The 23799-nt window shown below is 40.4% G+C and overlaps 1 protein-coding gene across 3 annotated transcripts in view; it reads right to left on the bottom strand.

Moving 5' to 3' along the window:
* Positions 1-818: 818 nt before the first annotated feature.
* SMYD3 (SET and MYND domain containing 3) overlaps positions 819-23799 on the bottom strand; it is a 1026564-nt gene continuing 1003583 nt past the window's right edge. For all 3 annotated transcript variants that reach the window (XM_044004559.1, XM_044004560.1, XM_044004561.1), the window contains 2 exons: positions 18866-18974; positions 819-1322 (listed from right to left, as the gene is read on the bottom strand). In XM_044004559.1, the coding sequence (XP_043860494.1) occupies positions 1221-1322; positions 18866-18974 (211 nt within the window). In that variant the 3' untranslated portion in view covers positions 819-1220. The remainder of the gene's footprint in view (positions 1323-18865; positions 18975-23799) is intronic.

Here is a 23799-nt window from a genome sequence, read left to right as displayed (position 1 = left end):
TACACATAGACATGACTACAGAGAGGAGAAGGGAGATAGACATATGTAGATGCTTAAAAATTGGCTTAAACAGCCTTAGGAGGAAATATGTATATTTCTTGATGGAAACAGGGAAGTTGGGAAGAGAGTTATGCTTTGTTTTGGATATGAGTTTGAGATGCCTGTGGGAGACATCTTAGCAGGAATGCAGTTGGTAATGAGGAAAAAACTGACTAGAACCAGATAAAGATCTGGGTGTCATTTGTCTAGAGATGATATTTGAACCCATGCCAGCTGCTGAGGTCAGGATGAGAGTAAAGGGAAAAGAAGGCCCAGAATAGAGCTTTGGGGTGTACCCACATTGAAGGTGTATCCTAAGCCCCACTATTCTTTTCACTATTCCTTTCCAACCCTCCATATTTCAAAAAGGAAAACAAAAACAAAAATGTGGTGACAGTGACAAAGATTTACTCAGTGTTTGGAGTGGGAAAGAAGATGCATTATGTACACTGAGACTCATTTTGGTTTTTGCATCAAACATACCTTGCCTGTTCTAATACCAGATGGTAATGGTGGCTCAGAATGATTTTTTTCCAAGAATTAGATTAAGATTCTCATACTCCTAAATCTGAGCTGTAGGTCTAAAGAAGAACATGAATACATGGGATTTGCCATGAAAAATCTATCTTTTCACAGACAGGCTTCTAGGTTTTTGCATAGAAATGAATGAAAAGGAACTGATTTTTTTTTCCCCCTGAGATAATAATTATGAAAATCTGGTAGTGGGGGGAGGAGAGAATTCACAGGTAGAATGAAAAATACTGTTTCACTTTTGTCTCTCTATCTCTGGTGCCTAACACCTTACCTTTACACACATGGTAGGCACTGGATCAATGCAGATGAATTGAATCTGTATCTCACACACTGAGAACTTACACATTAAAACAGCTAATAAAGAGAGAGGAAAAGAAAACACCCACCACCAATTGCCAGGTGGTATTTCCTACCAAACCTTCTGTTTATTATAATTTTGTTTCCTTCTAACTCAATGGTTCCTTTTATTTGCAAACCACATGGACAACAGTAGGCACCTATAGCATTTTTGATAGGTGAGGTTCACACAGCAAATAGAAAGCTCATTTCACAGACTCCAATGTTTGTGACCTAATCCACTCAATCAAGGCCTGAAATAGCCTTCGTTCCCTCTGAGTAGTGGTCTTCTGGCCTGGGGTCAGGTCCACTCATCCCATTTGCAAATTGGCCTCACAGTCTCCCAAAAGCAGGATTAGGTCTTCTACTAGGCTGTGGTCTCTGCCATGTGTCACTTTCATAAGCTCAAAAGCCTAAATGAAAGAAAAAGACAGGTTACTTTATACTTTTACCTCCTTACTCCTCTTAAATTGTGCTTTGAGGATTAAAGGACAGAATCCAATGGGTTATAAGGCTAGGGAAAAAAACCATAGCCGGTTGTCCAACCTCATCATTTTTAAACAGAAACTGAGGCCTAGAAGGGGGAAATATCTTGCTCAGTGAAACTATAATAATAATGATGGTGAGCCTGAGAGAGGTGAGGTCATTTGTGGTATAAAAACAGCTCTCAGGATAGATTAGGCCCTGATAGAGAATAGACTCTTGGCCTGAGTAACAATGGGGAATCAATCAACAATCACACAATAAAAGCTTAATAAATGTTGATTGATTGATTAAATTTAAATTAAATTAATTAAAGCATTTAAGTACCCACCATGTACAAGGCCCAGGGAATATGAGTGCTAAGCATGCAACAATCTCTTCTCCCAATGAGCTCCCACCCTAATGGGGGAAACAAGTACATATGCAAATATGTACATACAACATCCATACAGTAAATACATATAGCATAAGTGTAATGTGAAAAAAGACAAATCTATACAAAGTAATTAACGATAAGGTACTTTGGGGGGGGGCACTAACAGAGGAAGGGGGATCAGGAAGGGCTTCATGCAGGAGATGGTGACCAAGATGCATCTTAAGGAAAGGCAGGGAGACAGGAATTGGGTCTCTTGTGAGGAACAGAAAACAGACCAGTTTGGTCAAAAGTGATTTTAAAAATAAATGCTTTAGGGGGTGGCTAGCTGGCCCAGTGGATAAAACACCGGCCCTGGATTCAGGAGTACCTGAGTTCAAATCCGGCCTCAGACACTTACTAGCTGTGTGACCCTGGGCAAGTCACTTAACCCCCATTGACCCGCAGCAAAAAAAATTAAAAAATTAAAAAAATGCTTTAAAAAGGACCTGGGATTTGTGCTTCCAGCCCTCAACCACGGGGTCACCCTCCCTCCTCATTTGCCCGTGCAGGATTCGGTCTGGTAATTGTTTATGCTGTTTTCCTGCCTTTGGAAAATAATTTAACCTGAGCTGTAGGGAAGGGACAGGCCGGGGCTGGAATGCCCAGGCACTGAGGGGGCCTGCCCATCTCAGGGGAGGCTCCTTTGTGGGGTCCCCATCGCCTACTGCTTCTGGACCCAAAGAACTGACCTAATTATGAAAAACTGCTATGATCACCCAGCAACAAATGTGGGGAGACAGGGCAATTTTCAACAGGCATCTTCCAGAAGGGGAAACCCAGTAGGCAGCTGGTGTATAAAGACGCCAGGATGACTTGCTAATGACAGTATAGGAGAGACAGTGGAGACAGACTTGCTATTCCTGGCCTGGGCCTCAGGGGTCATTGTGTCTCAGCGTCTGGGCTGGGCATCCTGGGATGCCTGGCCTTCTCTGGGGAAGAGACAGGGAAGGCTGCCCCCAGTCCAGTCAGCATAGCTTTATTAATTGTCCCTATGGTCTACTGATTAAAAAAGAATCTTTGATTTCACTGCGGCGTTGGGGAGAGCCTAGCCTAGCCTTTGGTCTCATTCTCATCTCACTGCATTGGCTCCGGCCTGATTCACAGTTGGGGCATCTTATGGTCTGAAGCAGAAATCGGCACGATTACACAGAAAAGCTTTCAAGTCACTTCATAGGAAAGAAATTCCCTTGCTTGAAAAGGGGCTTAGATGTTCTCTTCCCTTCTGCTCAGAAGGGGAGTGCTAGCAATGAGATCAACTCCTAGAGAAAGGATGGAAGCAGGCAGCCGCAATTTAACCCGGAGCTAGGGGATGACGGTGAACCCGATTAACAAGAAATTATTAGAGAAGAAAGACTAGTCTAATTTGCAAAAGATTTTCATTTCTATGGGCTTAATTGAGACACTCAGGTGTTGGGAGTACAGCTTCCTTCTCTTTTGTGTGTGGGGGAGGGGAGGGGAGGGCAGATTTTCTAACAGCTTTTATTCTGCTGCAGTTTATCTGAATTGTTAAATGTTTTCTCAAAGCACTAACTGATCTGGTTTTCCCAGGCTATAGTAGCATGAAGCACCTAAAGCTCTCAATTTGACGTTCCCCCTCCCCTCTACTCAATGAACTCCCATGACTCCCTATTATTTCCAAGATCCAATACAGAATCCTCTGGCATCTAAAGCCCTGCAGAACCTAGCCCCCATCTACCTTTCCTGTCTTCTTACACCTCCCTGACAGGTACTCTTCCTTCTAGCCACACTTTCCTGACTTCGATGAACAAGACACTCCATCTCTCTGCTCCAGATATTTCCTCCTCTGGCTAATCCCATGCCCCTTCTTTGCTCCACCTTCGGACCTTCCTGGCTTCCTTTAAATTCCATCTAAAAATCCCACCTTTTATAGGAAGCCTTCCCTAACCCCTCTTAATTCCAGGGCTTTCCCTCTTTTAAGTATTTTCTGGTTTTTTTTTTTTTTTTTTTAGTGAGGCAATTGGGGTTAAGTGACTTGCCCAGGGTCACACAGCTAGTTAAGTGTTAAGTGTCTGAGGCTGGATTTGAACTCAGGTACTCCCGACTCCAAGGCCAGTGCTCTATCCACTGCACCACCTAGCTGCCCCTTTTGTTTGTTTTTTTGCGGGGCAGTGAAGGTTAAGTGACTTGCCCAGGGTCAAGTGTCTGAAGTCATATTTGAACTCAGGTCCTCCTCAATCCAGGGCTGGTCCTTTTATCCACTGTACCACTTAGCTGCCCCCCTTTAAGTATTTTCTATTTATCCTGTATACATTTGTTTGTGTGTTGTTTTTTCCTCCTTGAGGGCTGGGACAGTCTTTTGCCTCTTTTTGTCTCCCCAGCACTTAGATAATAGGCCTTTAGTAAATGTTTATTCACTGATAATAGCAGATAAGGATTTGGGGTCAAAATTGGAGCAAAATGCTTAAATTCTCTGGGTCTCTGTTTCCTCAAATATAAACTAACCATGATGGACCATATGATTTCAAAGGTCTTCTCCATTTCTAAATCTATGATCCCATCTGGTTATCATTCTGTTATTTGAAATTAGTTTTTTTAAAAATGTTTTACTACACTAAAGTCTTGTCAATTCATCCTGCCTGCCTACTACCAGATATCAATTTCTTAGAGTATTGGTATTATGCTTCATTTACCTTAGCAGCACACAGTCAACACTTAATGTTTGCTGAATGATTATTTTCAGAGATTGGAAGGTCATTTAACCTACAATTATTCATTAAGCACCATGCCAAGTATGCTGCTTAGCACTGAAAATACCACCACCACCACCAAAAACCAAAAACCAAAAACAGTCCCTGCCTTCAAGGAGCTCATACCAAAACAGGGAAGATGACATACATATAATACATCCAGAGTATACAGAAGCTAGATGGCTCTTTGGAATGAATATTGGGCCTGGAATCAGGAAGAGGAGTTCAAATCCAGCCTCAGGCACTTATGAGCTGTGTGACCCTGGGCAAGTCAATTAACCCTCATTGCCCTGCCATGACAGATCTAACAAAATAGCTATTAGTCCTGTATAGGAGCCTTCCCCTTCTACAGGGATAGTGTCAGAATAGTAGTAAAGGAGGTCAGAGAATGCTAAGAACCACAGTTTTTAGATGAGTTATCAACATTAATTTAACCACTGGTAAAAAACTAAATCATACCAATCAATATTACTCACTGGTAATGGAGCCAGGGGAAAAAAGGAAGTGGGAGCTAAATTGAAAGATGGCATACAAGTTCTACTCAGAGATACAAATAAAGGTGCATTCCAAGTCAACAGGAAACATCATCTTGAAGGGCACCTGATATAACAGATCATCATATTTTTCTGGGCTCATTGGTATTAGCAAAAAATTCACAGTGAAGATAATGGTGGCTTTTTCCACCAATACCTATTCTAGTGGATTTCAGAGGCAGAAAAATCTGATGAAAAAATTGATGATTTTCCCAGTTAAAAATCAATCTTCAGACACTTGACACTAGCTGTGTGACCCTGGGCAAGTCACTGAAGCCCCATTACCCCGCAAAAAAAAAAAAAATCAATCTTGATAATTGGTTTCTTCATAGAGGAAGGAAAAAGAGTTAAAGAATAAGAAATAAGAGAGGTCAATTGCTTACAGCTGATACAGAAGCTTCACACTTCTAATTATACTGAGAGGTGACTTGGAAGATAGTGGCTATGGGAAATACTGACCAAATAACATCACAAAAAGTTTAATCAATTTAAGAGGAAATGGCTAGTTATTGATGTAGAGGTGATTTATGTACAGTTGCAATGTTGGCCTGTTAGAGAAAAGATTATAATCTATACCAAATTTGAAAATGCATAAAAGAACACTATTACTATCACTGATTCCTAAAGGAATTTAACAGATGTAATCAACAACAAGGAGTCCATAGTAGGTAGGAAATACTTGGCAGGAAATATTTGATCTTGCCAAGCAGAGAGATAAGATATCCGAGGAAAACACCAGTTTAGAATACAAAACTCATTTCTAAAATTTTACAGATGAAAATGGTACACATTTATGAGTAGTGTCATCTCATCAATCAGCAACAAGTATAGAAAAAAATTAGTTTAGAGAGTGCTTGTCTAGGGATCATCTTGAAGGCATTTAAGGAGGAAAGCACAGAGGAAAACCATGCTACAAGGAGTACAACTTTGAGGGTATTCAAGTATCAATTCTCAAGGCATCTGGAGAAGGAGAGGATACACCAAGATTAAATGAGATAATATATGTAAAATTCTCTGTAAACCTTAAAGCACCATACAAATGCTAGCTAATATTATTACAAATGTCTTCAGGGGGAAAAAATCAGACATTATTATGAAAAAGTGACAAAAATATCAATAACTACTCACTCATATGCCTACTTTCCTATCTCTAAAAACATTTTTAATATAAACAATCTATACAATATGTTGATGATGGTGTGAAAAAAGAACAGGCAGGCTTTCACAATGACATGTTACAACAGACCACATCTTTTGTGCCACACAATAGACTGATAGAGATAATGTGAAAATTTCTAAGTCACAGTGTTAGACAAAGAAAAAAAACCAAAGTCTCTGAGCCAAAGAAAATAGGTTTATTGAGAGAGGGATCCTGTCTCACAATAAAGCCGGTCTCAGGTCTAGGACCCAAAGACCTCAAGCTTCAGGATCCATGGATATTTATACACCATGACTCCTCCTACAAATTAACATAATCCAAGGGATACAATACAATAACTATGGAATAAAGAGAAAGAAACCATCATTCAGATAACGCATAGTCACTTGCCATTATATATACCCTACTTAAAATAGCCTCGTTATTAACAGGCTCATAACATAAGAAGCCATCTATTGGAATACGTCTTTACCACCTCAAGATGATGGCTTCCTAACTTCTAGTCCTCTGAATTGTTTTCTACTATCAGGAATTTCCACCATATTGCTTTAAGATTGACTTTCCAACTTCTCCCTAGCTCTGATTGGTCCCTTTCAGCTCAGAAGTTACTATTTTAGGTATTTGACCTTTAAGTTGATTGATAGCTATACCTAACCACAATTGGAAGTCAGATAGATGGATTCTAAGTAAGTGATGGAGTATGATGAAATAGACAAGTTGACAATATAGCATTTGCATTTGCTCCTACCAATACCTATCTTACTTTATTATCATTTGCTTAAGCTACTAAAGAATATCTAGATATTTAAAATCACAGTTTGTAGTCTATAAACTGATTAGTACTACTGTAAACTTATATCCAAGGGTTGGGGCAAATTTCACCCACATTAAAAATACTCGGATCCCACTGTATTTATTATTGTTTATTGACTTAAAAAAAAGCATTTGATTCAGTAAAGCAGAGATATTCTCCTACAAGGAGTCTCTCAGGAATATGTCAGAACATAGAAGAGTCTATATCCTCTGTCCTCTGACCATCTGTAATATCTTCTCCTCCCTCTTCTCAGCAGAGAACCTCACCTCCTGTTTTACTGAAAAAAGTCTCTTCTTGTCAAAGGGCCCCTTCCCTATTGCCTGCTGTCATGATCATGTTTCTCTAATCTTTAAGAAAAATCCTTTGCTTTAACCTGGAATTTTTTCAGTCCATCATTCCATGTCTTTCTTTTTCTCTTCACAAACTCCCGGAAAGGCTTTTCAATATTGTTGCCGCCACTTCCTTACCTCCCATTTAAAAGTCTCTAGCAATATGGCTTTCAATTTCATCACTCAACTGAAACTACTTTCCCCAAGCTTTTCTTAGCTCTCTTAACTGCTAAATCCAATAATTTTTTTTCTCTGTCTTCATCCTTCTTGACTTCTCTTTATCTTTTGATGCATTCAACCCTTTCCTTTCCCTCCTAGGCATTCTCTCCTCTCTTTGCTTTTATAATACCACTACCTCTTGGTTCTCCTTCTACCCATCTGACCATTTCATTCTCATTCACTTTGGTTGGATCTTTACCCTCCTGGGCATCCCTTAAAGCTCTCTTCTTTTTTTTTTTTTTTAAGTGAGGCAATTGGGGTTAAGTGACTTGCCCAGGGTCACATAGCTAGTAAGTGTTAAGTGTCTGAGGCCAGATTTGAACTCAGGTACTCCTGATTCCAGGGCCGGTGCTCTATCCACTGCGCCATCTAGCTGCCTCTAAAGCTCTCTTCTGAGAGCTTCTCTCTCCCTTCTTTATGCTTTCTTCTTTGGTGGTCTCAATCAATAAGCATTTATTAAGCAATGACAATGTGCCAACTACTTTGCTAAATGCAGGGGATATAAAGAAAGGCAAATGTCCTAGTCCCTGCCCCCAAGGAGCTCACATTCAAATGGGAAAGACAACAGGTAAATAATTTTATACATAAAAAGATACATGACTCCCAAGTCTACATCTCCAGCCCTTATCTCTTTCCTGATTCCAGTCCCACGTGACCAGCTGCCTGCAGGGCATCTCAACCTAGATGTCCCATTAGAAATCTCTAAACATATCCAAAATAGAAATCGTATTTTCTTCCAAACCCATCCCTCCTCCAAACTTCACCTTCTTGGTTGGGGCTATTACTGTTCTTCCAGTCATCCAAGTTTACAGCCCTGAAGTTAGCTTTCACTCTTCCATCTCTCTTGATTCCAATCAATTATTGAGGTTTGTTGATTTTAGGCCCACAACATCTTTTACATCTGTCCCTATATCTCTACTCAAATAGTGCAGGCCCACATCACCTCTCAACTGGATTATTGCAAGTCTCCTAATTAGTCACCCTGTCTTCAGTCTCTTTTCTCATTTTTTATATCTTCCACACAAATGCCATATTGATATTCCTAAAACACAAATTGATTGACACCCTCCCTCCTGCCACTCAGCAATTTTCAATGACTCCTTACTGTCTTTAGGATTAGATGTGAAATCCTCAGCCTGGCATTTAAACTCCTCAGCAATCTTTCTCCCACCTACTTCTCAGTCTAATTTCATATTAGTTACTTTCATGCATTCTACGGTTCAGTCAAACTGGCCTTCTAACTGTTCCTTAATTAGTTTCCAGACATGAATTTGTTTCACCCCATCCTATCACCAACCTTTTAACTAGGCAGCCAGGACCAAGTCGGATTTTTCCACCTATTCAAATAAAACGATAATAAATCTCAGGCCAAATCAGAATGATTGTTTCCTGCAGCTTTCTTCTCCCCAACTCTGTGCCTAACCCCCCATCTTCTCTGTCTCCTTGCTATTACACATGAACACTTGACAAAGATGACAATTCTGATGTAATTTCCTGCAGCAGCATATAAAACAGATTAAGGAAATATAAAATCAGAAGAGGTCTGTGCTGGGGAAAAGCTTATCTCTTTCCATTAAATTTTATTTTTTAAATAGCCACATTTAAAAAACACATAGGCAGTCTTCCATAGAGAATTCATTGGAATCCCCAGAGAGGGAAGTTGTGCTCATTTGCAGACTTTTAAATGTCATCTAAGAAATGGAACTGTAGATTGTCTTGCTTACCACAAGCATGTGATTCTCTTAAGAATAATGAGAGGGACCTTAGAATTGATTACATTCTCATCATCTATCTATGTATAGTTATACATCTTTTGCATATATAGTAGTAATTTTAGAATTGTGGTCACATTTTAAATGGAATGAATTGAATCAAATTATGATTTAAAGTTAGCAACAATAACTGTCCTATTAATTATTAATACAAGTTATATTAAGCTTATCAAGGATCTAATATGTCCTACATCTTGAGCCTTGTGGAACCCAATAAATGACTTCCCCTGAGCACAGTTTAAATGTGTAAATTTAACCAAAGGGAAACAAGTATAAGGCTGACAAGTTCCAGTGGAATTGGGCCTCAGAGTCTCTAATGTTGACATTTCCCCATCAAGAAAGAAAATAATATATTATGTGAGTCTAATTATTTAATCTTCTGCCTCAGTAAAAAAGGAGGAACTTCATTTCAACTCATACCTGGAATACCCTCTCCCATCTTGTAACTGCCTGTCAAAATCTCACCTATCCTTCAAGGTCCTGCTTAAATGCCATCACCTCCAAGAACCTCCCTTGATATTTATTCTCTCTCCCTCTCTCCCTTCCTCCCTGCCCCCCCTCCCCATGTAGAACATAAGAAACTTTCTAAAATCCAGAACTGACTATAAACTGAATAGATTGTCTTGTAAGCTATCTCTGTAACTGAGTATTTAAGAAGAGGACAAATGGTCTCTCATATGGGATAGTGTGGAGGGAATTCTTATGTAAGGTGGAAGATTGGATCTTGTTAGGTTCCTTGTAGCTCATAAGATTCTATGGCTCCAGAAAGCAGTTTTAAAGCAACCTGTTATACAATGATCACAATTAGCTCAAAATGGATACTCAATTTGAATATTAAAGGACATGCAATAAAAACATTAGAAGAAAACTAGATAAGGTACCATTCACAGATCTGGTAAAGGGAGAGTTCTTAAACAAGAGGCAAATAGGAACACAAAAGATGAAACAGAAAATTGTTATTACATGACATTGAAAAACTTTTGCACAAGCAAAATCAATGCAACTAGGGTAAGAAGGGAAGCTGGCATTAAAAAAAAAATCTTTGCATTGAATATGGGCCAGCCATCCCATTACCCTCTCACTGCTACAACTGTATACCTCTTATCTGCCCCAAAGAAGGGTCCTCGTCTAGGGCAATCATTCTACTGTTCTCCCAGTACATTCTCCAATCTTCCATAATTCCGTACTGAGGGTGATAAATGCTTATCAACTTTCTTGTGCCCTAGTGTCAAGTACATTCATTCACTCATTCAAACAAGTATTACTGCTTCTCCTCTCTTATCCCCTCCTAGTCCCCAATCATCCTACATTTATTTTACATGTATAGGCAGCTAGGTAGCACAATTGATAGAGCCTTGGACTTGGAGTCAGGAAGACCTGAGCTCAATCTGGTCTCAGACACTTATTAGCTATTTGAGCCCAACCAAATCACTTAAAACTCTTCCTGCCTCAGTCTCCTCATCTGTAAAATGTGGATAATAGAGCACTTACTCTTCAGAGTTCTTGTGAGAATAAAATGAGATATCTGTAAAGTGCTTAGCCCAGTGCCTAGCATATAGTAGGTGCTACATAAATGATTGCTTTAAAAGTATATGTACTTATATGTTTACATTTTATTTCCCCCAATAGAATGTAAACTCCTTGAAGCCAATGTTTAATTTTTGTCTTTGTACCTATACTGCCCAGCACATCTATGTGGGATATGGTAGGGGCCAAATTAGTGCTTGTTAATTGATATTTATGAATATTTACTGTTTGATCAACACTGTGTTGGGACCTATGGATGATACAAAAAGATAGTTTCTGCCCCTGAAGAGTTTAGGGTCCAGTTGGAGAGACAAAATATGTATACATACAGGAAGAGTTAAATAACAATATCATATGAGGCAGTGCCAAATGGGTGGAACAGAAAATAAGTTACAGAAATTCAGAGGAAGAGGAGATGGAGACAATATGGTGGGTTAGGCTGTTCAGGGAAGAGCTACCTTCAATTCTGGGTATTGATTTTCTTCGAGAATTCAAAAAGGCTAAGAATTAGATAGTGGGACACTTAAGGTAGAGGAACTGTATAAATAAATTCGTTAAGGTAAAAATCATGTGTGTGTGAGTGTGAGAGAGAGAGAGAGAGAGAGAGAGAGAGAGAGAGAGAGAGAGAGAGAGAGAGAGAGAGTGTGTGTTCGTATGAGCACGTGCGCACGAGTGCACACGCAGGGTGGGGGGTGGGGAATGAAGAGAAGTAAATAAACATGTATTAAGCACCATTTACCTGGCACTGTGCTAAGTGCTTTACAGTTATCTCATTTGATCCTCATAACAATCATTGGGAGGTATTATCCTCATTTAACACTGGAGGAAATGGAACCAAACAGGTTAAGTGACTTGCAAAGGGTCACACCACTAGTAAAGTATCTGAGGCTGGATTTGAACACAGGTTTTCCTGACTCCAGGCCCAGTGCTCATATCCACTGTGCCACCAGCTGTCTGGGAGATGGGGGTGGGAAAGGTTTGGGAGAAAAGAGAAAAATGAATGGACCTATTTGAGTGAAGTGGAAATGTTCTGGTAGGGGAATTCCTAAATTGTAAATTTGACCATGTCATTTCCTTTCCCCCAACCTCTTCTGTCCCCCTTTCCAAAGACTCTAGTGGCTCTCTATTACCTGCAAGATCAAATATGAAATTCACTGTTCAGAATTTAAAACCTTTAACAACATGGTCCCTTTTGACCATTGTAGTCTTCACACACTATATTCCTGTTTCACAAGGTATGGTCCAACAAGAGCTGCCTTTTTGCTGTCTGTCACACAAAACACTCCATCATCTGACTCCATGTCTTTTCAATGGCTGTCTCACATGTCCATCACATCTCCTCACATCTACCCACTGGCTTCCTTCAAGACTCAATTCAGATTCTGCCTCTAGAAAGCCTTGCACAGTCCCCTAAATCCTAGTGCCTTCTCTCTGAGATTCTCTCCCATTTCCTTAGCGTCTCTGTCTGTCTGTCTCTATTTTGGAATGTGTGCTCCTTGTGGGAAGGAACTATGTTTTTACCCTTTTTTGTGTGTGTGGTATTTGTGCTTAGCACTGTCACTGCCACATGGTAAGTGATTAATTAATGCTCACTGACTAATTTGCTGGCTACAACAGTGGGAAATCAAGCTGGAAAGGTAAGTGAGGGACAGATTAAGGATGGCTTCCAATTATGCTGTAGGGCTTGACATGACTTATGGCCACTCCATGCTAAAAGTCAGCGGTTAGTACCGACTCAAACTTAGTTCCCTAATCCAGATCCCCATTTCTTTTTGTTTGCCCAAAGATTCTCCTGCAGCTGGTCCTGGGCCTCCAGGGAACCAGTCCTTCACACTGAACGTGATCTGAGTGAGTAAATTCGGCTGTGGCTTCCACTTGCTTCATAGCTAAATAACCCAATTAGGTGCAGCAGCATTTCTGCTGCTTGACAGTATGGTTTATAGGGTATCAACGCCAAGTCCTGCACCAGCATCAAGAGACAAGAGGGTGGGACAGATGGCTTGCAGAAGCATGGAGCTCTGGAGACTGAGTACTCTGTCAGGTGCTGGAGATGAGGAGATGGGATGGGCAGAGACAGCCACCTGTGCATCTTCCTCCAGGACCCTTTCTGCCAAGATTCAATTCTCTTGAGGAGGAGGCAGCAAATCTGTTACAGAGGGAAGAGTGTCAAAGGCTCCTGAGATGGGAGGAAAGGAAGGTGATGGAAGTGGGATGAGTGACATCCCCAAAATTGGATCAAGGTGATGCTGGGGCAATGAAACGGACTACTACTGCTCTCACATGAGAATAAACAAGGGAGAGTATATGAAAAGGCATAAGAAATTAACATGACAGACATAATGCTAACAAACCTAAACATACTAGAACACCATTCTAACGGAATGAGCTACAGCATGAAATTTGATACAAGGCAGCTCTTTGCAGGGCTTCAGCCAAGATGGTTCATTACTGAACTAGCAGAAGGATCTTACTGTTTAGGATAGCCTAGTATGGTAAAATAATGGAATTTGGCAGATGCCCACGGGTCTGACTTGATTGACTTAGTAGTGTTTGAATTGGGTGTAAATGAGGAACTACTAAGTACCCACTTAAAGGTGATTAGATTTTAGCCACACCTGCCCTGTTAGCCACCTAGTTTAAATTTAGCCAACCCTGAGGAGAGTGTGTTCTCAGAGGCTATGGACTGTGACATCAACAGGAGACTGCTCTCAGCCAATCAATTTTAAGAACCTCCCATTTCTGGGAGGAGGACAGGAAGTAGGAAGGTGAAGCTGTCAGACAGGATCTTTTTCTTTTGGTTTGAGACATCGGCTTGGTGGCAGGGCTTCACTTCGGCTGTTAGAAGGCTAGGATTTCCATGCTATAAAGAAGCTGTTCTCAATCTTTCTCTCTCTTCGTTATCTTATATCTTTTAATAAACCCTTAAAAGCCTAAACTCTTGGTGAATTTATCAGTGATTTTAGCCAGTTTCCCCCCAAAGCCGGGGGTGGGGTGGGGGACAGATTAGAACCCACATTTAGATTTTTAAACAACACACTAGTGTCCCAAGTACCCTATTCCAGGGCCAGGAAACTGAAAACAAGCTCAGCCAGTACAACTGAGGCAGATGATACTAGGCTGAGTCTGAGCCACAGTTATCATCATCACTTGATGACTCAGTTCTGAAGTGAGCCAAAGGGGAGTGCTGGAATAGTATACTTACATAGAACCTAGGGGATTCATAGCCAACCTCTGATGTTTACTACCTATGGGACCTTGAGCTTGCATGTAACTTTCATTGTCCATCTGTATAATGAAGAAGTTGACCTAAATCATCTCTGATGATAGAATGGAAGCTCTTTGAAAAGAGAAATTATTTTATTTTTGCTTTGTGTCCTCACCACCTAGCATTGTGCCTAGCACATAGTAAGCACTTCATAAATACTTACTAACTTATGGTGTTCTTCAGAATCACAGAATATGAGAGCTGGAAGGATTTTAGCCATCATCGGGCAGACAACAGAACTGAGACACAGAGAGACAAAGTCACTCACTAAATCACAGTGATTGTTAGTGGCAGATCTGGGATTAAAAGACTAGTCTTTGGATTCCTTCTCTAATGCTTTTTTTCATGAAATCACACTTGATTCTCTTATACCTGTTGTCAGAAATGGGGGGTGACAACATTGGAGCTTGGAAGATGAGAGGATTTTCTCCTATTATCAGGAAGAATGTATATTGCCTTTGCACCTCTCTGCCCACTTCCATGTAGTAACATCTAGTATTTTTAAGATGCTCTATCCACCATCATTTTCTAAGTTTTTTTCTTATTCTCTGGGTCTGAAATATATACCCTCAGAGAATGATTTTCCAAACAATAAAGATTGTTTCATTTTTGTCTCTGTATCCCAAGAGCTTAGCACTGTGGGCTACACAACTAGAGAATCACAGGCAAAAATAAAACAATATCTAGTCTTGAGCTTTTGCTGATTAACTGAATGAATAAATGAACAACCTCCCTGAGCCTCAGTTTGTTCATCTTTAAATTGTGTCTATCTGTAGGGGAGTGAATTAGATGACCCCTAAAGTCCCTTCCTTGGGCAGCTAGGTCATGCAGTGGCCAGAATGCCAGGAAGAATCATGTTCCCGAGTTCAAATCCAACCTCAGACACTTATTAGCTGTATGATCCTGGGCAAGTCACTTAACCTCTGTTTGCCTCAATTTCCTCATCTGTAAAATGAGCTGGAGAAGGAAATGGCAAAGCGCTCTAGGATCTTTGCCAAGAAAACCCCCAAAGGGTCATGAAGAGTTGGACATGACTAAACAAAAGTCCCTTCCAAATCTATGACCTCATGAACCCAAATTCTCTTCTGAGGACCTCCAAATGGCTCTTAGTTAACCTTCTGTAAAAACTGTAGTCTGTATTCAAGGCTTTGTTCAAACTCACCTCGGGCTGACTATTGGGCCACAAAACTGCCCTATAAGACTGAACCAGATTGAAATGTAATTGAGAAATGTTTAACAAAACAAAAATAAAATGTCACAAAGATAATGTTAATTTGTGATTTTCTAACTCAATATGTGGCCCCCAGTGATCTCTTTCTTTATTAATTTGACACCACTGGTCTACATAACCTCTACACAGCACTGTTCTACATAATCTCTACATTTTATATTCCCTTCCTCCACAAATTTCAAGATCTTATGACCTTAAAAGAGTAATCAAAGCAAGAGAGTTTCAAATAGCCACTGGGTGATGGATGTCAGCCTCTTCAAGAGATCAGCGGATGAAAAAGTTGGGATTTTACCACCATAGACTTATCCCACTAGAAAGGGATTGGGAAACAAAGATTAGCTGTGAAAACTAATGCAAGATAAGATCAGAGGAGATTCCAGCCTGATTTCTTTCTAGATATGCTAGTGAATGTCACTGGAATCTGTGTTTGGCCTGTACTCTGGCCAGGAATAGGAAAAGTCAAAATGATGCCAAAGAAAGGTAAAATGCTTTGGGAACTATGAAAAGGGATGAGAGGAAACAGGGTTCAAACATTTGTTAAAGTCAAGTCATAACCAGGATGGGCATGTACAGTAGGAAAAAAAAAAGTCATTGTATCTACATGATCCATTTGATCTCACTCACCAAAGAGCAGAATGCTTTGGGGTTAGGATCTGAGCTCCTCTAACTGGTTGGCAGCTCATAGAAAATGAGCAGACCCATTCATAAGAGAAATCAAATGAGGAATATTGCCCGTGAGGTCCACAAAGTCAAATTAGAAGCAAACAAAATCCTCCAAAGAAATAGGTTGAAAGAAAGGAAAATAGATTAGCGATGAGACAAGAGAAATCAGAAAAGAGACACAGGACTTTTTCCATGGCAGCTATCGAAAGCATTTCACTCCATGAAGAGTAGAAATGGAAGTCTAACCAAATCAGAGCTAGGCTAAGTGTGTTCAGTTCCTGGGGCAGACTCAGACCTAATTGGATTTGTAACAAATTCTATTCCTGGGCCCTTTTCTGTTTTCTGCCCCAAACCTCGCCTTTGAAACTCTTAGTATTGCCTTAAATTATTATGTTCCATTATTTCATGGATTTTGAAGACAAGAAAGAATGCTGAAAAGCTTTACAGGCTATGGTGGAAAACATCAGTTTCAAAGGACAAAGAGTACAGTTTATGAGATTTTTTTTTTAAACCATAGGATCTCTAGAACAACCTCAGAGAGCTAATAGGAAATTTAACTGGCAGTTTTATTTCTAGTCAAATAAACAGTACTAGTCAATAAGGTAACTCATTCATTCATTCATACAGTCATTCATTCAACAATGTGCCTGCTTTGCACAATGCACTGTCCTAGTAGCTGCTGAAAAAAGAAGAATAGAGATGGTTCTTGGTATCATGAATAAACTTGTCAGGTACATGAGATAGTCACAAAAATCACTATTGAAAAAGATAGGACATGAAAGGTCATTTGTTGTTGTTGTTTGAGACTGTCTTCCCATCTCACCCAAGCTGGAAATGAAGCAGCTACTTGCAAGACTGATCCCACTACTGATTGGCACAGGCATTTTGACCTGCTTTCTTTCCAACCCAGGCCACATTTGCTTCTCCTTACACATCCTGGTATTTCCTCTACTCTTCAGGGCTTACTATCTTGATGCCAGACTTAGTATTGACATCTGATCAGTTGAAAACTCCTAAGCTCAAAGGGATCCACGAGCCTTAGCCTCCCAAGTCGAGGAGATTACATTCCAGGCATGTGCAGCAATGTCCAGCATGAAAGTGCAGTTTTAAAAGGTACAAAGCACTATGGGAGTGAAGAGGAAGGGGAGAAGAGTTCTGGCTGAGGGGATCTGAGACAGCATCAAGGAACAGTTTAGCTGGGTCTTGAAGGAAGGGTAGGAACTGGCCACGTGAAGGACATTTTAAGAGCAGGAAATGGTGAATGATGCCATGAAGGTGAGAAAGCCCTAGGCATGTTCAGGGAATAGCAAACTGTCCTATTTACCTGAATGTAGGATATATGAAGGTGAGCAGGGGGAGATAAGGTTGAGAAAGGGCCCTTCATGATCTGATCTCATCCTTGGACTTTATTTGGAAAGATGTTTGGGGAGCCCATAAGGGGTGTGACACTGGACAACTCAATTTCTAAGTCTCAGTCTAAGTCTGAGTTTTCTTATTTGTGAAATGGGGGTGATAATTTATATTTGCCTCACAGGACTGTAGTGAGAAGGAAATGTATAGATAGTTCGCTAAAAATCTGAAATGCTGCAAGACTACAAGTTGTTATATGAGAGGCAACAGCGTATAGGACAATAATTTGTGATTTCATCAGTGTGGGGAGCTCTCTGTGAGGAACTTACTCTACCAATGTATAGCATCACTTTCTCTGAAACTTAGTCATAGACAGTTGTCAGTATAGACTAGGGGAACAAATAATGAAAACTGAGAAACTAAGTAGAAGCCTCTTTTAGTAGTCTAGGCAAGAGGTGATAAAGCTTGAGCTAGAGTAGTAGCAGTAGATTACAATCCATTCAATTGTAAACTCCTTGAAGGCAGGGACTGTTTTTCTTTGTCTCCTCAGAGTTTAATACAGGGCCTGAGGTACTGTAAATGCTTAATAAAACCCAGTTGATTGATTGACAGACTAGGGGACTGATGAATGAGAGATTTCAGAGGTAGAAAGCCTCAGTTTTCTCATCTGTAAAACAAGCAATTTGCATTAGATGAGCTCTGAGACTTCTTCTAGATCCTATGAATGGGTTATAAGACAAGTAAATTTTGAAGAGGCTGTGGTGAGGGTCAAGTTAGACTACAGAGAAGGCTAGGAAGGTGGGCCTTCTATGTATAACCCTAAGTCACAATGACTAGCCCTGAAGGAAAGAGTCAAATCAATTTAGGTATACTTATGAAATAATAAAGTGCTGTATAACATCTTATCTACATAAATGTTAACTAGTATTATGAGTGCCTACTATGTGCTACTTACTAACACAGTGGGACAGGCAGAGGTGAATGACCAAAGCAGAGAGTACTGAAGCTCCTAAGAGAGATGGAAGGGGAGTAACCTGCAGCGCTGGGAGAGAAGACAGGGAAAATCTGGGGCAGCAGGATTATGACGATTTCAGGGTCAAGAGACCTAGGTTCAAAGCTCAGCTTTGCTATTTACTAGCTCGGTGAACTTCGTTATGTCACCATCCCTGGGTGTTAGCTCCCTAGGCTATAAAAGGAAGGAGTTGGATTAAGAAGTTTCCTAAGGTTCCTTCTCATTTTAAAATCCCTTTATTCTGTGTTCTATGGATGGGGGCACTGATGACAACTTTCAGTAAATAATTTTCATCTAGAGCTGGCCTCGTTTTCCCTTTTTGTTCTTCCTGGGTTATTGCAATGAGCCTTTGTTGTATAACTTGAGAAAGATAAGGGGAGTGATCAAAGCAGGAAGAAGGAAGAAAGGAGGGCAAGGTTGGTGTATCCCTGGGGAAGAGGTCAGGCAAGGAAGGAGAGAAACTGTTGGATGCTCACCTGTTTCAAGGTCTCCAGGGCTTGAGGGTACAGGCCTTGGTGCTGCTGTAGTTTGCCAACTTTCATTACCTGGATGGCTCTGATGGGATGAAAGCCTGGGTAATAGAGCCTGGAAGACAGAAACAGGAGAGAGAACAACAAACAATGTCATCCTGTCAGCTTTCACCTTCACAGTCATTGCCTCTTCAGAGAGCTATCAGGGTGGGACCACAAAGTTAGCAGTGAATTTTAATCAGTTGCTGGGAAAATTAGCCTCAGCCCTGGAGGGGAGTGAAGCACAGAAGGGAATTAACACATTATTACTCTAACTCAAGAATGTCTCTTGCATGAAAGAAGTGACAGAGGTGGGATCACTTCTCAATCTATCACAGCTGGGAGCTACAAAAGCTGGGGGTGCCTGGCTCTGCATGGGAGTGGGAAGGCTTTGGCTTGTTGCACTGAGGCTAGGCAATGAGCACGGAAGGAGAGGCTCAACCCTATCTAAGGAACAGGGTGGGTGGGTCTCTTCTCTCTCTGAAAACAAGAGCTTGAGTTCCAGCTTGATCCATAGATTTACTGAATCAGATCCAATAAATGCATGGAGGTCATCTCTATGACCTCTAAGGTCCTTAACATTTCTTCTCAAGTGGTTACAGTCTTCACCTAACAACCTGTAGTCTCATCTCTTACGATGTCAAGGTCCTTGAGGGTAGGGAGTGTTTGCTTCACTTGTATCCTTGGCACTTGGCCCAGTGACAGGTACATAGGAGGCACTTAATAAAGATGTACCAATTGATTTGATTATATTTGAAGGTAAAAAAATTGTATCCTCTTAAAAATACATTTTATTGATTTTTTTTTCCACACATCTTCCCTTTACTAAATCCTCTTGTATGCCAAAGGAAGACATTTAGGACAAAAACATCAGACACAGTGACAATATATACAGGAAGGAAATGGGGGTGAGTAGAAGGGAAGAGAATAAGTATTTATGATGTAACTCCTATGTCCCTGGAACTGCGCTAAGTGCGGAGGATACAAAAAGAGGGAGAGGTGAAAAACTAATAGATTATTGTCAGCTTTCAGAATCCTTGAACACAGAGATGGTACTTCTGTGGGTAATGGCAAGATTCATGGCAAGACCATCTTTGTGTGTGGCTGAGGGGGGTGGAAGAGTAGCTCATGGGAAGTGAGTAGGTTGGGGAACTGAGTGGCTAAGGTCTTTGAAAGAAAGTCAATATGTATAATGAAGTCCCCTAGTATGAGAGGAGTTGGGAAGGTGAGAAAAATTGTGGACCAGGTGCCAAACTTATTGATGAAAGAAAGAAAGTGACCTAGCAGTCTATAGACAACAGCCACTGGTATTCTGATTGGGTAGTAGATATGAATGGCATGAACCTTAGGTAAAGAAAAGTTGCTGAGCAATAGAGGAAGGGGGAGAAGCTGGAAGTGCCAGTGCAAAGAGTATTCCAATTCCCCTGTCTCAGCCAGTGTGAGGAGGAGCTTGAGCGAAGGTGCGGTCAGTACTGGGAAGGATAGCCAAGGAGGCAGTGTCATTTGAGGGGAACCAGGTTTCAATAAGGCTTATTAGATGGAAGGAGTGGAAGAAGAAAAGATTTAACATGAAGGAAAGTTTGTTGCCTACGGAACAAGTATTCTGAAGGGCACAGTAGAAAGCCTGGGTGGTATTAGGTTGAAACTTTGGGGTGGGAGGGTTGAGGGAGATGGGAATGAGGAATTGGGTAGTGGGTGAGGTGAGTGGGTTGTGGATGATAATCTACAGGAATTCAGAGTTACTGGAATGTGAAGAGGAAGGTACGTATCATTATCTAGTCTCAGCATTCAACCACCTTCTAGTAACCTTTTCATTCACATTGTTGTAGTCTCTCTCTCTCTCTCTCTCTCTCTCTCTCTCTCTCTCTCCATACACGCGCACACACACACACACACACACACACACATATTCCTTCTGGTTCTGCCTATTTTACTCTACACAAATCTTTCTGTGTTTCTCTGAATTCCTCATATTTGTCATCTTTTATCATACAATAATTATTCCATTAATTAATTAATTAATATACCATAGTTATTTCTGCCACGCACCAAAGAGGGCACTCATTTTATTTACAGTTTTTGCTAACACAAAGAGTGCTGCTATGCATATTTGGGCATGTATTGGAACTTTCTTTCTGTCCTTGATCATCTCAGTCTATGCCTAGTAGTGGGATTATGGGGTCAAAGGTTATGGACAATCAGCATTCAGAATAGTTCATGACACACAGAGTTAAAAGAAATGGCTGGAGCAGAACCTGTTATGCTTCAGCTGAAGAAAAAAGGGCAGAGATAGCAATCATGTTCAGATGAAGCAAAAGCAAAATAGAGCTAATTAAAAGAGATAATCATGGAAAACTGTATTTTGATAAAAGGCACCATAAACAATGAAGTAATATAAAAAATTTTTATAGCAAATTTTTCTGATAAAGGCCTCATTTCTCAAACATAAAGGGAAATGAGTCAAATTCATAAAAATAAGAGCCATTCCCCAACTGATAAGTGGTCAAAGGATATAAACAGGCAGTTTTCAGAAGAAAGAAATCAAAGCTATCTATAGTCATTTAAAATTCTCCAAATCACTATTGATTAGAGAAAGGCAAATTAAAACCACTCTGAGGTACCACCTCACACGTACCAGAAATGACAAATGCTGGAAGGGATGGGGGAAAGTAGGTACATTAGTGAACCATTGGTGGAATGGTGAATTGGTCCAACCATTCTGGGGAACCATCTGGAACTATGCCCAAAGGGCTATAAAACTGTGCATACCCCTTGACCCAGCAATACCACTATTAGGTCTGTATCCCGGAGAGGAAAAGGACCTCTTTGTATACAGTTTTTCGTTGTGGCAAAGAACTGGAAATTGAGGGGGATGTCCATCAACTGAGGAATGGCTGAACAAGTTGTAGCATATGATTGTGATAGAGTACTATTGAGCTATAAGGAATTACAATGGGGGGGGTGGTTTCAGGGGGAAAAAAACACACCATGGCAAGACCTATATGAACTGATGCAAAGTGAAGTGAGAGCTGAGATCATTGTACACAGTAACAGCAATGTAGTAATGATGGTCAAAAGGTTAAGGGAGACAGTAGCCAGAAACGAAACAGACTTTAGAGGAGAGAGAGGATAAAAAGAGAGAGAAAAGGATAAATGGAAGAAAATAGGATGGAGGGAAATACACACTTAGAACTTAGAACTGTAAATGTGAATGGGATGAGCTAACCCATAAAATGGAAGCAGATAGCTGAAAGACTTGGTTACTTTTATCAACACAGTGATCTGAGACAATTCCAAAGGACTCATGGTGAAAAAATGCTATCCACCTTCAGAAAGAGAACTGATGAACTCGGTATGTAAACTGAAGTATAATTTTCTCTCTTTCTTTCTTTTTTTGTGATTTGGTTAACATGGAAACATGTTTTACATTATTTCACAAGTGTAATTCATATGTTGTTTGTCTTCTCAGTGGGTAGGAGAGAGTTGGGAGAAGAGGGTGAGGAACTCAAAATTTAAAAAGAAAAGAATGTTTAAAATAAATAAATAATAAAAATTTAAAAAATAAAATAAATGTTTATGGAATTGAAGCGAATTAAACTTGACCCCCATGAACCAGTTCTCCTCCAGGCTAAACACCCTCTCTTCTTTTCACTGATCGTCACATGGTATGGTCTTGGGGACGGACCTTCACAGTCTTAGTTGCCTTCCTCTTCCAACTTATTAATATCCTTCCTAAAATGTAATACTTAGGATTGAATGCAACATTTTAGATGTGGTTTGGTCAAGTCAGAAAAATAGAATAATCAATGAAATGATGAGCTCCTTCAGCTGAGATAGAGCACCCTTGATTAAAGGGTCTAGAAAGGCTTCAGGGAAAAGGTGGGGGGCTTAGCTGAGCTGGGTCTTTCTGTATACTGAAGTAGGACATGGATAAGGGGAGAAAAGGGGTGAAGACATTACAGGTGGGGGTAACATGAACAAAGGTGGAGCCACAGACCCGTAAAAGCGGATGGCTCTCTATAAAAGGACCTCTAGACCAGTCACGTTACATCATATCTTATAGTCTCAGTTTGATTTATAACACACTCTTCCTAGGTCCTCAAAAACTAGAAATCACTTCCCAGGCCTAAACTACATTGCTATAGAATGACTGAAAAGAGGAGATGAAAGGTAGAGAAGAAGGAGAACACATGGGTATCTAGAATTTTATTGAGAGAGGCTGAGTAACAATGTGCATAGACAGTATGCTAGACTTGGAGTCAGGGAGATCTGGGTTCAAATTCTCTCTCTCTCATTTACTGGCTGTGGGTCTTCTCTGAGCCTCAGCTTCCTTATCCATATACAATGGGCATAATATTCCAGTATTTATAGTACTTACCTCATGGAGTTGCCAAGAGGCTCAAATGTATTCAAAGTGCTTAGCAAACAGTAAAGCATCCTACAAATGCCAGTGGAGCATCAACAGGGCATAGTGGGCCCATCTTAGAGACAAGAAGATGCAAGTTCAAATCATTTAATCTCTCACACTTCAGGAAGCTAAATTACAGATGGTTTGCACCAGTGGAGGCTGTTTGCACAGTGGGAGTTCCCCTACACTGATGAAATCACATTTGTGAACTAAACATACATATCTATTCTAATCACGATGGTGATTTTTCACCCCTTGCCTCTTCCAACAAAAATAGGGATCGTTATGAACTTGAATATAAAGAAATTGAAAATTTCTAGACAAAAGGCATCTACAAGCCTCCATTTTCAGACTTGAGCTGCTCTGGACAATTTTAAAAAAAAAGTCAGTCACCGCCAAATGTCCTTGGATGTGGGGGTTCTATTTTGTTATTATGAATGCAGCCTAATTAAATTTGAAAACAGAAGAGTAATTTTATACCAGTAATCACTCC

This window comes from Dromiciops gliroides, chromosome 4 (assembly GCF_019393635.1).
Source record: "Dromiciops gliroides isolate mDroGli1 chromosome 4, mDroGli1.pri, whole genome shotgun sequence".
In the NCBI taxonomy this organism is placed as follows: Eukaryota; Metazoa; Chordata; class Mammalia; order Microbiotheria; family Microbiotheriidae; genus Dromiciops; species Dromiciops gliroides.
The sequence above is the reverse complement of the archived record's forward strand: the minus strand, read 5'-3'. Positions and strand labels throughout refer to the sequence as shown.